This window comes from Populus alba, chromosome 3, assembly GCF_005239225.2.
Source record: "Populus alba chromosome 3, ASM523922v2, whole genome shotgun sequence".
Classification (NCBI taxonomy): Eukaryota; Viridiplantae; Streptophyta; class Magnoliopsida; order Malpighiales; family Salicaceae; genus Populus; species Populus alba.
In genome coordinates, this window is record NC_133286.1 from 22486752 (window position 1) to 22502718 (window position 15967).

General features: G+C 37.4%; 1 protein-coding gene and 1 pseudogene across 1 annotated transcript; both read right to left on the minus strand.

Annotated features, from left to right (window-relative positions):
- Positions 1-2595: 2595 nt before the first annotated feature.
- LOC118028657 (G-type lectin S-receptor-like serine/threonine-protein kinase LECRK2) lies at positions 2596-6240 on the minus strand (annotated as a pseudogene).
- Positions 6241-8286: 2046 nt separating this feature from the next.
- LOC118028748 (G-type lectin S-receptor-like serine/threonine-protein kinase LECRK2) lies at positions 8287-15307 on the minus strand. Its single transcript, XM_073408389.1, has 3 exons — positions 14548-15307; positions 14196-14208; positions 8287-9879 (listed from the first exon to the last, which is right to left on the minus strand). The coding sequence occupies exons 1-3, from the start codon at positions 15305-15307 to the stop codon at positions 8301-8303; spliced, it is 2352 nt and encodes a 783-aa protein (XP_073264490.1). The 3' UTR covers positions 8287-8300.
- Between the last annotated feature and the right edge of the window lie 660 nt (positions 15308-15967).

The window sequence follows — 15967 nt, forward strand, 5'->3', positions numbered from 1 at the left end:
TTCTTACTTTAACATGATCTGGGCTTCTTGGTTGAACCTGATTTTAGAATTTAACGAGTTGAGAATTTGGGACATTAACTTAAGTTTAGGTGATTTGTCTGAGTTTATTTTTTTAAGTTCATGTCTTTTTATTCTAGTTTCATCCTTCAACATTTAATTTATTTTTTTTTTTTCAAGTGTGGGAAAAAACTCAAAAATTAAGTTGTTTTTTTTTTTTTAAAGTTTACTGTGCAAGATAATTGAAATTTTTGTTAAAAATAATTTAGTGATCGGAAAAAAAAAATGATAGAACTCCATTTGCTTTTTGGTCTGTTAAAACCAAACTTGATGGATATTTTATTTCCTAGCTTTTGTTCTTGAAAATATGCTTCTTTATTAACTGTGGAATTTATTTTTTTTCCTACCTGGGCTACAGCCCTCCTCAGCCCTGTAAGTACCTCCGCCCCTGATTGTAGGGATCTCTCCTTTCGGTATCTGTTACTCTCTTATTCTCTCCTTCTGTGTATGTTTTTTTTTCCGGGTTTTTATGCTCTATCGGGTGCTGTGAATTGCTCTGTTTTTGGGTTGTTTTTCTGGCTTTTTCTTTCATTTTTTTCTGGGTTTCTTCCTCCACTATTGGTCTCCTCTTTATGGTTTTTTTTTTTTTTTTTTGCCTCTGGTCTTTCCTCCTCCCAAATCCCCCCTCTTGTTTTGTTTCTTCCCCTGCCTTTTATAAGGCCAGAGCTTCAAAAACCGTCTCCTCCACAACCGGGATCGTGGCAGAAGCCATAGTCACGATTGGGTCGATTTTGTTGCCGATTTTCCAGCTTCCCCTGTTGAACCGGTCTTCGACAAGCAGATGATGAACAGAAGGATTCTAAAACGGCGTCGTTTGGCATGGAAAATGGCAGATTATAGATTGGTCCTTGATGTTTTGAAATGTATCAATTGGGTCCCTTAATCAATAAATTTTAATTTTTCCCCTTGAATTAATTTTAATTAAATCCCTGAATTTATTTAATTAATTAGATCAAAGTTTAATTAAGTCCACAAACTTATTAATTCTTCAAATTAAACTCTTGATTTCATTAATTAAAATAATTTAAATTTTAATTAAATCAATTCTTCAATTAAGCTCTTGATTTAATTAATTAAACTAATTAAAAGTTTAATTACATTTTTAAACTTTCAATTATGTTGTCCTTAATCTAAATTTTAATTCATTTTTCATTTATATTATTTTTAATTATTTTTCATCATTTTTTTAATAAAAAATAATAAAAATAAAAAAAAATAAAAAATTAGGTTATAACAACTCTCAAAATATATTACTAATTTTTCTTGCACGATAACTGATTTACGATGATTAAATATTTTTGGAAAATTTTTGACAGTAAAGGCAATTACTCGTGTTAGGAACGGTATGAAAAGATTGTGACCTTGATACATACAACATCTGTGATTCAAAATTGAGAAATCATATCTACATTGCCAGCCACAGAGGCAAAATAGACCTGCAATGGGACCTGCTTGATAGAACTTGGAATTTGTCAAGCTTACTTTTCATGCAACAGAAGCAGGTCAACATTAAATGCACAGTAGTGATTAGAATAGTAAGAGAAGGTGGAATGCACTTGAGATGGCTAAAGCACTATTTTAAAATTTGATTTGACTTAGAACAGGTCAGGTTTCAACAAAAAATAAAAAGAAAATTGACCCGGCATGATCGCATCAAACTAGGCATTTCTGATCTTACCGGGTTACAAGGAGCTAGAGCCTCGTATAAATCTATGGCTATATATAGAACTTTCTATCAAAATCTGAATAGCGTCTTTGAAAAAGTATAGCGTGTTGATACGCAGAAATATTGAATCATTTTACTTTTAAGTGTACGGAGTCCAAGCTACAGGAAAAAATATTGGAATGATTTTGGAAACTTGTCCAAGTAGGACGTAAGACTGGTTTTTTGTTCATCTTTCACTTTGAACCATACAGTGGTATTTAATTCAACGGAGAGCACCTTATATTCTGCCATCTTCAAGTTCAAATTAATGGAGGATCACCAAACCAGCCTAGCATGAGTTCATACGTCAAGAAAGTGACCTCCCTTACAACTGCAAGAAAAAATAAATTCCTTGTAAAACTAAATTCTGCAGAATCTAAAGACATCATTTATTTGAAGCTAAAAAGTAATATAAAATTATTTTTGAAGTCTAATTTAATAGTTTAAATTTTTAATAAATTAGGCATGCTACTTTCCTGTCTTTCTATGCTTCACATGGTCTGCAGTAACTAATTGTTGGACATATTCATTATTAAGTTTCTTTAAAGTGAATTAACCTCCTAAAATGAACTTAATAGATAGAATTAGAGCCCAGTAATTGCTTCTTCACAACAATATGTATCCAACCTGCTGCGACAGATCTTATAACCAGCCTCAAGCACACCACAACGTTGCCTTTTGCTCTTTTTTTGTAAGTCTGATGAATAATTAAGGAAGGTACTTATGGCATGTATGAAGAATATGATCTTGTAGAATGCAAGAGAATGACGACACACCAGATTTATATGATCTTGCAAGGAGAAGTGTAAAGCAAAAACTATAACAGCTATAACTATCAAACCACTGTTCTTGAAAAGTAGGACATGCATCGAATACAGCGTTACTTATGTACAGAGCTGCCTTTTGTAGTAGCAGGCAAAACAGAAACGACAAGCACTAATAATCTTAAAGTGAAGAACTTATGGTGGACAAGACACTGGTGAAGAAGCCAATAATCAAGAAAAGGTTACTAGTGAAAGATAATAGGGCTGGCAACGCTACACAAGCTGCTTTAACTTGCTGCGTAAAGAAGGCATGGACATGGTGGAACAGGCACTTCAACTACTCCTTCAAGCATCTGTGTAACTTTCCTCATGGTGGGTCGGAGAGATGGATCTTCCTGAATACACCAGAAAGCAATCATCAGAAACCTCTCTAGCTTTTCTATGTCATCTAAGGCTCCCGTATCAGATCCAACGAGGGCATCCAATGTCCCTCCACGATAACAGTCATATGCCCAGTCTGTTAAAATTGCCTGTTCTTCTATGGTTGCATTGCTATCCACATTTCTTCTGCAACAAATGATCTCTAGCAGAAGTACACCTTAGCTATACACATCCACCTTCACAGTGACGGGAAAGTTCCTGAACCATTCAGGTGCAACATACCCTTTTGTCCCTCTGATGGCTGTATGGGTCTGGCTCTGATCCAGCAACAAGAGCTTTGCCAAACCAAAGTCAGATATCCTTGCATTGTAATATTCATCCAGAAGTATATTCTGGGGCTTGATATCACAATAGATAATCTGATTGCTGCACTCTTCATGCAAGTACAAAAGTCCTCTTGCAACTCCAAAGGCAATTTGGATTCTTTCCTTCCAACCAGGTTTTGCATCTTGAAAAATAAAACTCGATAGACTTCCATTGCTCATGAACTCATACACCAACAACCGCTGATCTCCTTCTTCGCAGAATCCCAGCAACCGAACCAGATTCTTGTGATGGGTCTGGCCGATCACATTTACCTCCGTCTTGAATTCCCTCACCCTATCTTCTGCCATATTATTTAGCTTCTTCACAGCCACAACAATGCTAGACCCTATATGCACCACCCCTTTGTAAACAACTCCAAATGCTCCTCTTCCCAACTCTTCCTTGAACCCCTCTGTTGCTTCTGCAAGCTCTTGGTAAGTAAAACACCGCAAATTTGTTTCGACAGCACCGTCTTTCTGAGGAATTCTCTTTGTTCTCCTGCGGTAGATGAAAAAAAAACCCATACAAATTGCACAAACCAACAAAAAGTTCACAAACACAGAGCAGCCCAAAAACACAGATCCCACCAGGATCAAACCGTCTCTGTCTTTTTTGTTGTTAGGGAAATAAGGACTTCGTGGATTGACATTACTTCTCCTAACTTTGAGAAGAGCTTTCCCATCATGATGTAGAACAAGTAGCGGAAGTTTACATGCTGAAGAGAGATCACCCGAAATTCAAAGGCAATTGAATTTCAGCAATCGGGCAGCCGGGGCGTCGAAAGTCGGAATGCCGCGAAACTCACCGGGTCAATGCGTTTCGACGTTTGGAGTCAAAGTCAGTGGCTTTGCCCCTGATGTCCAACCAATTTTGGTCAAATTCCATCGTTTCGGTCCCGAAATCATCATTTTTGCCATTTTAGGAAAGTTTTGTTTTAGCCATAACTTTTGATTTTCAAGTCCGAATTGACTTCCGTCAATTCCTACTTGCTCAGGATTTATAGGCCTTTCATATTCTGCATTTATCTCAAATTTGCCATTTATGGTAAATTTAATGTTTTATGTCGTTTCCTTATCCGTCATGAGTTTAGGTTAGGGTTTTGCTTTAAATATCAATGTAAAGCCGCTGGCCGAAACTTACTTAATTATTATTGAATAAAACTCTTTGAGTTCCTGAGAGTTTCTCTCGTTTTAGACAAATTTACGGAATATTGACGTTGGTCGTATTCCTTCGCCGTTTACTGCTGCGTCACATCAAGATTAGTTTGTACTCTTCCATTCGAGAGTGGCAGCTTCTTCTTCCAACACGTGTTACCAGATCTGAAAATAGCGACAGCACACATACAATCATTCAAGCAAGACTGTCTGCACCTTTCTTCAGTGAAAGGCTGCAAGCGAGCGTAGTCAGATGTTGGCCAATCTGTATTTGTAAGTTCTTCAAAATCGTACAAATCTTCCACAGGAGCCACCTCATCTTCTTCACAGCTTTGTGTGTAGTTTGGTCTGCAACTTCCATACTGATCACTTGGATCAAGTAACGAGTATCCTACAGGGCATTCGCAGATTGGTCTTCGATCTGAATTCAGCCTGCAGACGCTGTTGAACCCACAGGTTCCACTGCCAGAACTAACAAAACTTGCTTGGCAAATATTATCTGGTTGAGACCAAATTGGTGTCCACCTTTCATTGCCAGTAGATGCTTTTGGGTGATAATACCAAGTGAAAACTCCGTCAAGGTTGAGAGTTGCTCTGTGATAGGAGTCTCCAGTGGAGGCGGTTACTCTCTGTGTTAGAGAGAATATTTGGCCATTCTCCCTCAATATATACAGGTATCCTGACTCATTAAAGACCACTTGATAGCCAGGACTCGATGAATTCGACCCACCATCGGTACCACTTTTATAATAAGGTTCATTAGTATAATCACTAGGCAGGTTTATTGTTGCTTGCTCAAGATTCCCGTCATCTGTAAGTTTAAGCTGGAACCTTCCCTTAGAAAAGTTGGTTTCTGATTGGCGAGAAGAAAGGGTCATCCCCCTGTCCAAGACCTGTGAAGGCAGTAAAGTGTCAGCAGGATTCTTGAAACTCTCCCACAGATTATCAGAAAAACGATCTCGAAGCACGAAGTTGCCTGTGTCAGTCATGGCACCGTAGTCAACAACACCAATGATTGTCTCGGATCTCCACAACTCTCTGCCTTGAGGGTTAGTGAGTGAAATCCCGCGATTGGCAGTCAGCACTGCCATGGACCCCGTTGGTGCAGGTTTATCTCCATTTGCATACCAGACTATGGTTTTGTTTGGTATTTTATCGTACCATATGGCAAGCAAGAAGAGATCTTTGTTGCCATGCAGTTGATAAAAGCCAAAGGCAAAGTCACCGGAAGGTGAAAGCCATGAGGTGTTTTCAGAAGTGGAAACAGAAGCACCCACAGTTATATTACCACCAGTTTGAGAAACAGCAAAAGGAGGTAGCATAATGAGCAAGGAAAACGAAAGATGAAGAATAGGAAAGGCCATTGCAAGATATGATGACTCCAAACTATGAGGCAAACGAAGTTCAAGGCACGGTCATTAAATAACCTATGGGAAAGAGAAGGGTGGAGCCTGAAGCCAAACACAAGTCTTCTTGGGCCTTTTCTTGGCAATGGTATTTTCTCTGAATTTTCATGAATTACAGACTAGAGTATGCTCATGGTATACCATAGCAAGACTTTCAACCCTACATAAATGTTCGAAGTTAGCTGTCAATATGCTTGGTTATAATCCTTCTAGTCTCTCAAGAGTTGGGTCTGAGTCGCGGATTTCTCTGTCTATTTTGAATCAAGACAAATGCTGATATAGAAGATTTTTATCAAAGTGCTTACCAGATATTCCAACTATGTACCGTCTTGGAAAATCTTTCCCGGAATTTAACCCAGGTTGAGGTTCATTTTGTGAAAATATCATTAGTAATATGGAGTGACAACGAAGGAGAGAAATGAAAATTGGTTACAACTTATACCATCATCATTTCTGAATTGGAAAATTATTTTACGTTGGATATGATAGAAAATGAGAAGACTAAAATTTCTAGTGCCTGTGACAGTGAAAACTTAACATTTTAGTGCCAAATAATTGATATAATTATTTTACGTTGGTTTTACAGTTTTTTTTGAGAAATATCTGATTTCATTGAACGCCATAACCTAGCGGTGAGAGATAAGCCCAAAGATATGTTGCTGTGAGCCTGACCATTGCTAGAAAATGGCAGCAGCAGAAGAAGAAGGAAGAAAAAACAATATGGTAATTGAAAATCCATGATGTGAAGATACTGTATTTTAAGACATTGCATGATTTAGGGCACAGGTCCTCTTCTTTATTTATGCTGGGTATTGCCGTTGGAAGAAAATATGAGTCTCCAACAAATATGAGAAGATACTGTATCAAATGAAGATGGCAATATGACTTTCTTTATGTGGTTGTGATTTTTCCCTTCTCATAAAGAGATTTCAACTAATTTCGAATCTTTTTCATGCTTGAGAATAAACTAATGTTAAAAACCTTCCGCGTATCAAATGTTTCCAGCGCATTTGGGATTTTCGTATGGAATTGAAGTAATAGATATTTTTTAAAATATTTTTATTTAAAAATATATTAAAATAATATATTTTAAAAATTAATTTTGATATCAGTACATCAAAATAATTTAAATAATTTAAAAACATAAAAAAATATTAATTTTAAATAAAAAAAAATAAAAATATTAACTAATATCAAAATTTTCCAGGTATTAAATGGTCAATGCATTTATCTGCCAATCCAAAACCAAACTTTGGTTAGTTTTTAAAATAAACTAATTAAAATTAATTCAATCAGATTTAATTAACTTAATTAAAAAGCTTGCGACCTGATCAACAATATAAAAACCTTGTTTAATTTAAAAAAAATTAAAATAATATTATTTTAATTTTTTTAAAAATAACAAAATAATATTTTTATGAATTAGCTCTAGTTATATCGTTAAATCCCGTTCGGTAAACTATATATAAAAAAAATGAAATAAATTATCATTTGACTGGAGGAAAAAGCATAGCAGCTTCCTGTTCACTTGTTCAGAAAAAGCTTATCGCAGCATTAAAGAGTCAAACATTAGGTGGTTGTAATTTTCAATGGTCGAATATTCCAATATATATTAACGCGAAGAAAGGACTCTGTGATAGACCCATGCGGAAAAGACATGTTATTAGTTGTACGCCTTAGACCAATAGATAATGTCATTGAAATTAATCACAAGCTTCCTTCTTTTGACCACTTCAATTATAAAAGTTTTCTTTATTGAAAATCTCTAAAATCCTAACAATTTATATATATTCTAGATTTTGTTTTGGGAAAATTCCACTAAATCTTGGAGAGGAAAACCCTTTCAAAAGGTTGCTGGTTCCAAGAAATGTTTTATATATATATTCTGGTTTTTTTTAAGAAAATTCTATTAAATTACTGAGAAAAAAATAACTCGGAAAAAGTGATTTATTATTCAATTTAAAAATAATAATTATTAGTTAAGATTTTAAATTTTTATTTATATTATTCTTTAAAAATATTAGATGATATCACATGATATAATGTTTTCACTCCTAGGATTTAGGATTGTGCTACAAGTTTTTTTTATTGAAAATATCTAAAAAGAATAATTAAAATAAACCTTTAAAGATTGATTTTCACTTTCTTTCTGAGAAATTGTATTTAACATCTTGAATTTTATACATACGTTAATAAATAACATCCTAAAAGAAAATCAAGAAAAAATATCCAATAATTATTATAAGGTTTGCCTTTATATTCATTTTAAATCTTTTATTTTACTTATTACTCGTGAACATGAAAAGAAAAATAATAATTGAAAGCATGCGTTTTAATTAAGCCTGATTGCCCTGAAATGATAGGAACTACAGATTATTCAATACAAGGTAGATAGGTAACATTCATTAGCCTTAGTTTCTGGATATATATATATATATATATATATAATATATGTGTACAAAAAGATTTAGATTGTGCTGATAAATGATGAAGGATCAGGAGGAACAGAGACTTGAACACTTCCTTCTAACATCTGCACAACTTTCTTCATTCCAGGTCTTAAAGATGGATCTTCCTGAATGCACCAAATTGCAACCATCACAAACCTCTCGACCCTTTTCATGTCTTCCATTGCCTCTTCATCTTCTTCTACTAAAAGGTTCAACTTTCCGTCTTTAAGGCAATCACATGCCCAGTCTGCAAGAACTATCAGATGTTCTTGCATTGCATTAATCTCAAAGTTCTTTCTGCAGCAAACTAGCTCCAGCAAGAGAATGCCAAAACTGTAGGTATCTACTTTGGTTGTCACTGGCAGGTTGTTGTACCATTCAGGAGCTACATACCCTATCGTACCCCTGATTGCTGTTGTTGTTTTGGTTTGGTCCGTCTTCAACAGCTTGGCTAGTCCGAAATCTGAAATCCTGGCGTTAAGAGATTCGTTGAGGAGGATTTTTTGAGGCTTGATATCACAATGGATTATCTGGGAGCTGCATTCTTCATGGAGGTAAAGGAGCCCTCTGGCTACACCGAAAGCAATTTGCATTCTTCGGTGCCAACTAGGCCTTGAATATCCAAATATGTAGTTGGACAAGGAGCCACTACTCATGTACTCGTAGACCAGAAGGCGATGTTGCCCTTCGTTACAGAATCCAACAAGTTGAACCAGATTCTTGTGATTTGTTCTGCCAATAACTTTCACTTCTGTATTGAATTCTGTGTCGCCCTCCCCGGCCATCTTTTCTAATTTCTTTACTGCGATGAGCGGTTTGTCTTCGTTGGCTAGTGCCCCCCTGTAAACAATTCCAAAAGCACCCCTACCGAGTTCTTCCTTGAATCCTCCTGTAGCTGTTTCCAGCTCTTTGTATGTAAAATTTTGCAGATTCATTTCTGGCATGACATGGAGTTGCGGTACCACCTTTTGTTTTTGTTGGTTCCATCGAGTAAAGAACACGTAGATTCCTAGCAGAGAGAGAACAATTAGAAAGATGGAGCTACCTAAGAGCACCGATCCTGTTGTGATCAAAGTTGATCGATCACTCTTCTTTGCACTTGAACCTGCAGTCCCCCAGTTGCCTTTCCTTACTTTCAGCAGGGCTTTATCACCAATACTTGGATCTGTTACCCCATTCGAGAGAGGGCCTCTCTTCTTCCAACAGCTTCCACTGTTATAAGTGGCAACAGCACAATAGCAGTCACTCGAGCAAGCTTGTCTGCACCAATCCTCGTCCACTGAAGTAAAATCATCATAATCAGTATATGGAAAGTTTGTGTTAAGCATATCCCTGATCATAAAGTTATCTATTTCTTGCGATGGATGGTCACAATCCTGTGAAATAAAGTTTTTCTTGCATCCCTTCCTCTCATCATTTGGATCGAAGAAAGTGTAACCAGGAGGACACTTGCATCTTGGTCTTTGGTCATCTCCTAAAATGCAATAACTGTTGAAACCGCAAGCTCCACTGCCTACTGGTCCCCTAATTACGACGCAGATATTTGAGGGTATGAAGTTTGGCAAAGTCGTCCAGGCCATAGCCCACCTTCTGCTACTGGAAGCAGTCTTTGTGTTAGTTGATTGTTTTAGGACTGCAACGTGTCTAAGTATCAGAAATTATTTTATGCTTTCATTCTGTTTTTAGTTTGTCCTAGTCTTTAGGAAGTGGTTAGTTTGTTGGCACACGTTGTTGTTCATGGCACACGTTGATGTTCATGGCTTAATTCTCGGTTTCAGTTTTTTTCTCTGTTTCTATTTAATGTAAGCTTGCTGCATAATAATATTTGAATTCCCAGTTTGTATTCCCTTATCTACTATTTCTATCTTTCTCCCTTCTCCATATCTATAAACTTCTACCTCTGTTATACTCCTTTCTTTCTTTAAAACTAACAAATTGGTATCAGAGCTTTTATTGTTCTTAAGGGATCTGTGTGTGACTTTGACGTATCATGGAAGCTGAAACAAGTTTCTCCTCAATTGCTCCGCCAGTGTTCAATGGTGACAACTACCAAATTTGGGCAGTACGCATGGAGACATATTTGGAAGCTTTGGATCTTTGGGAAGCAGTGGATGAAGACTATGATGTTCCTGTACTTCCAAACAATCCCACCATGACGCAGATCAAAACTCACAAGGAGATGAAGATGAAGAAGTCAAAGGCCAAAGCATGCTTGTTTGCTGCGGTGTCAACAACAATCTTTACAAGAATAATGTCCCGTAAGACAGCCAAGTCTATATGGGATTACCTGAAGGAAGAATATGCAGGAGACGAAAGGATAAGAGGAATGCAGGTTTTAAATTTGATACGGGATTTCGAGTTGCAAAAAATGAAGGAATCTGAAACAATTAAAGAGTATTCAGATAGACTTCTTGGAATTGCAAATAAAATCAGGCTACTCGGGTCTGAATTTAGTGATTCAAGGATTGTGGAAAAAATCCTTGTCACAGTACCTGAAAGGTATGAAGCGACAGTTACCACCTTGGAAAATACCAAGGATCTGTCAAAAATTTCCTTGGCAGAATTACTTAATTCCCTACAGGCGCAAGAGCAAAGACGACATATGAGGCAAGAGGTCAACACTGAAGGAGCCTTATTTGCAAAACATCACGGAGCTTACAGAAACAAGAGGAAAGAGAAGAAAGGCCAAGAGGGAAATTCTTTTGCTTCTGTTTTGAATAACAACAGCAGCAAAAAAGGAAGCTTCAAGGGTAAATATCCTCCTTGCCATCACTATAAAAAGGAAGGTCACCCTCCATTCAAATGTTGGAGGAGACCTGATGCAAAATGTTCAAAATGCAATCAAATGGGACATGAAGCAGTAATTTGTAAGGGAAGAGCTCAGCAGCATGAAGTTGATGCCCAAGTTGCAGAACAAGAGGATGAAGATCAACTTTTTGTAGCATCCTGCTTTGCAAGTAGTAGTTCGACTGAAAGTTGGTTAATTGACAGTGGTTGTACCAACCACATGACCAATGACAAGAAACTCTTCAGAGATTTGAGGCCAACTGATATTACTAAAGTCAAAATTGGCAATGGTGATCACATCTCTGTCAAAGGAAGAGGGACAATCACCATAACCAGCACTGCAGGCACAAAGACAATTTCTGATGTTCTCTACGTACCAGAAATTAATCAAAATTTGTTGAGCGTAGGCCAATTGATTGAAAAAGGCTTTAAAGTGATCTTTGAAGATGGTTTTTGTCACATACTGGATGCTAACAGTGAGGAAATTCTCAAAGTGAGAATGAAAGGAAAAAGTTTTTCGTTTGATCCTATCAAAGAAGAACTTGCTGCATTCTCCATGAAAGCTTGCAACACAGAGATATGGCACAAGCGACTTGGTCATTGTCACTTACAAAGGATGCAACTTATGCAGGAAAGGGAACTCACAGTTGGCTTACCAACCTTTGGAGATCACTTACCGAATTGTCATGCTTGTCAATACGGTAAACAAAATAGGAGACCATTCCCAAAGTCATCCTGGAGAGCCACTCACAAGTTGCAGCTAATCCACACAGATGTATCAGGTCCTCAAAGAACTGAATCATTAGCAGGTAGTCGATATTACATTGCTTTTATTGATGATTTTTCAAGAATGTGCTGGATTTTTTTCTTGAAATTCAAGTCAGAAGTAGCTGGAGTCTTCTGGAAGTTCAAGAAGATGGTAGAAAATCAAAGTGGCTGCAAAATTCAAGCTGTAAGGTCAGATAATGGAAAGGAGTACACTTCAGCAGAATTTGATATGTTTTGTGAAGAAGCTGGCATTGAACACCAGCTTACTGCTCCTTACACTCCGCAGCAAAACGGAGTAAGTGAAAGGAGAAATAGATACATAATGGAGATGGCCAGATGCATGCTACATGACAAGGAGTTACCCAAATATTTTTGGGCTGAAGCGGCCAGTACTGCTGTTTTCTTACAGAACAGATTATCCACCAAAGCATTGAAGGATAAAACTCCATTTGAGGCATGGTATGACTATAAACCTTCACTCAATTTTCTTAGAGTGTTTGGTTGCTTGTGTTTCTCTCACATTCCACAGGTCAAGCGGGATAAACTTGATAAAAAGTCAGAACCAGGCATCTTTGTTGGGTACAGCTCTTCCTCAAAGGCATATAAGGTTTATCAACCTCAGACAGGGAAGATAATTGTCAGTAGAGATGTGTTCTTCAATGAAGAAGAGAATGGAATTGGGAACAGAAAAAAGAGACATCCACAAGCAAGCAAAAATCAAGTCTAACCTCCCAAACAAGAGAAGAGCAAGCATCAGAACAGTGGCAAGAAGAATTGGAAGATGATCTTCCAATTCGTGGAACAAGACCGCTCCATGATATCTATCAGCGATGCAATGTGGCCATTTGTGAACCTGCTGGTTATGAAGAGGCTATTAAAGATCCAAAATGGCAGAAGGCGATGGAGGAGGAGCTGTCAATGATAAAAAAGAACAAGACTTGGGAGCTAGTTGACAGGCCAAAGGATAGAAAGATTATTGGAGTAAAATGGGTGTTTAGAACCAAGCTCAATGCTGATGGTTCCATCAACAAACACAAAGCCAGGCTTGTTGTTAAGGGATATGCTCAAGTCTTTGGAGTTGATTACTCGGATACATTTGCCCCTGTTGCTAGATTGGATACTATTCGGCTTGTGCTAGCTATAGCAGCTCAAAATGGGTGGAAGGTGTTTCAACTAGATGTAAAATCTGCTTTTTTAAATGGTATTTTGCAGGAGGAAATCTATGTTGAACAGCCCGAGGGATTCATGGAACAAGGTGAAGAGGAGAAGGTCTACTTGCTTAAGAAGGCTCTATATGGCTTGAAACAAGCACCTAGAGCATGGTATAGCAAGATAGATGAGCATCTGTCAAGCCTAGGATTTCAGAAAAGTTTGTCAGAGGCTACTCTTTATGTGAAATGTAAAGGAGACAATCTGCTTATAGTCTCTCTTTACGTTGATGATCTTTTGATCACAGGTGACAATGCCAAGCTTGTTGAAGAGTTCAAAAGGGAAATGATGAAAATTTTTTGAAATGACAGACCTTGGACTCATGGCATACTTTCTGGGAATGGAGATCAAACAGTTAGAAAATGAAGTTTTCATCTGTCAAAAGAAATATGCCAAGGAAATTCTCAAGAAGTTTCATATGGAGGACTGTAAGGCAATGGCTACTCCAATGAATCCAAAAGAGAGCTTAAGTAAAGAGGACGGCACAGACAAAGTTGAAGAAGGCTATTTCAGAAGCATGATTGGTTGCCTAATGTACCTAACAACAACCAGGCCAGATATTCTTTTTGCTGTAAGCATTCTCTCTCGTTACATGCATTGTGCTAGTGAAGTGCATCTTAAAGCTGCAAAAAGAGTCATTAGATACATCAAAGGAACTATTGATTTTGGTGTAAAATTCAAGTACTGTCAAAACTTCAAGTTGCTGGGATTTTCTGACAGTGATTGGGGTGGATCAGTGGATGACATGAAGAGTACATCTGGGTACTGTTTTAGCCTAGGATCAGGAGTTTTCTCATGGAGTTCCAAGAAGCAAGAGACTGTAGCACAGTCTACTGCCGAGGCTGAATTTATTGCTGCTACAGCAGCAGTGAACCAAGCTTTGTGGCTGAGGAAGTTGTTCTGTGATTTACATTTGAAGCAACAAAATGATACAGAGGTGTTTGTGGACAATCAGGCAGCAATTGCAATCTCCCACAATCCAGTTTTTCATGGAAAAACCAAGCATTTCAAGATCAAATTTTTCTTTTTAAGGGAAGTGCAGAAGGAAGGAGAAGTGAGCCTCATTTATTGCAAATCTGAAGATCAGCTCGCAGACATTTTTACAAAACCTTTGCCAGCAAACAAGTTTGAACCTCTTAGGCAAAGACTTGGAGTTTGCAGCTCCTAAATCATGGAGGAGTGTTAGTTGATTGTTTTAGGACTGCAACGTGTCTAAGTATCAGAAATTATTTTATGCTTTCATTCTGTTTTTAGTTTGTCCTAGTCTTTAGAAAGTGGTTAGTTTGTTGGCACACGTTGTTGTTCATGGCACACGTTGATGTTCATGGCTTAATTCTCGGTTTCAGTTTTTTTCTCTGTTTCTATTTAATGTAAGCTTGCTGCATAATAATATTTGAATTCCCAGTTTGTATTCCCTTATCTACTATTTCTATCTTTCTCCCTTCTCCATATCCATAAACTTCTACCTCTGTTATACTCCTTTCTTTCTTTAAAACTAACACTTTGGATAAGCATATTGCCTAAAAACTCCATCATAGTCTATGGTTACCCTCAAGTAGAAATCTTGCATTGATACTGAATTAGAGAATACCGAATTAAGCATGCTGCCATCTCTAGCTACAAGGTACATATAGCCAGACTGGTTAAAGACCACCCTATAACCGCTTCCAATAGAACTTTGGGTAGACCAATAAGCAACATTTGAGGTAGTTGTTGGATAACGTGTTGTGTACAGTAAGAGATTCCCGTCAGCTTGTAGAATGAACATGAATCTTCCATCTGAATAATTCTTTTCCAGGTAGGGAGCAATTAGTTGAGCACCTAAATTCAGAATTTGTGTGGGCAACAGTGTGTCTGTTGGTTCATCAAAACTCTGCCACAAATTGGCACCAGCTTGGCTTGCTACCACGAAGTTTCCCGTGTCAAGCATGGCTGCATAGGCGGCTCCCCTTCCACCTGATTCTGGACGGATCCATATTTGTCTCCCTGATTGATCATTTAGAACCAACTCACCATCTCTGGTAAGTTGTACTCTTGATCCCCCCTGAACTAGATCATTTCTATTAGCTGACCAGACTATGGTTCTTTCGGGTATTTTGTTGAACCATATGGCAAGTAGGTAGCCAGCATCACCGACTTGCTGGAAACCAAAAGAAAATTCCCCAGATGGTGAAGTCCAAGAAAGGCTATCACTTCCAGCAGTGAGAGGTGCCCCCCCCCCCCCCCCCCCCCAAAGATATGTTGCTGTGAGCCTGACCATTGGTGGAGAATGGCAGCAGCAGAAGAAGAAGGAAGCAAAAACAATATGGTAGTTGAAAATCCATGAGATGTGAAGTTACTGTATTTGAAGGCATTGCATGATTTAGGGCACAGGCCCTCTTCTCTATTTATGCTGAGTATTACAGTGAAAGAAATATTGAGTCTCCAACTATCCGTTTATCAAATGAATAAATTAATGAAGTAAAAGCAAAGCATTAGAAAATTGTAAACCTGATCAATAGTCAAGTTTTCCAATATTAACGTGAAGAAAGGGGTGTTCAAAATAGAGAAATTATTAGCAGCAAGTCTTAGAGCGATTACTAATGCCATTGGAATATTACTAATGGAATTAATCCAAGGGATGTTTCTCTTGATTATTTTGAGCACTTCAACTATAAAGGCTTCACTGTTTCTCTTGATTTAGGATTGCGTGTGCTACAAATTTTCTTCTTTGAAAATCTCCAAAATCGTGGTCTTTCTGAGAAAATCCAACTAGAACTTGGAGAAAGAAATGCAAAAATGACCTGTTTCATACTCAATATCGTTAAATAACCGGTTCCTGAAAAGTTATATATTCCAAGTCCTTTTGAAGAAATTCTTAATTATAAATCTGAAGAAACAAAAGGACTCGAGAAAAATAGTTTATTTCATGATAACAGTT

Bases quoted from the DNA above. Each gene is read 5' to 3' on its own strand.
- LOC118028748 (XM_073408389.1), bottom strand. From the start codon at position 15,307: ATGGTCAGGCTCACAGCAACATATCTTTGGGGGGGGGGGGGGGGGGGG.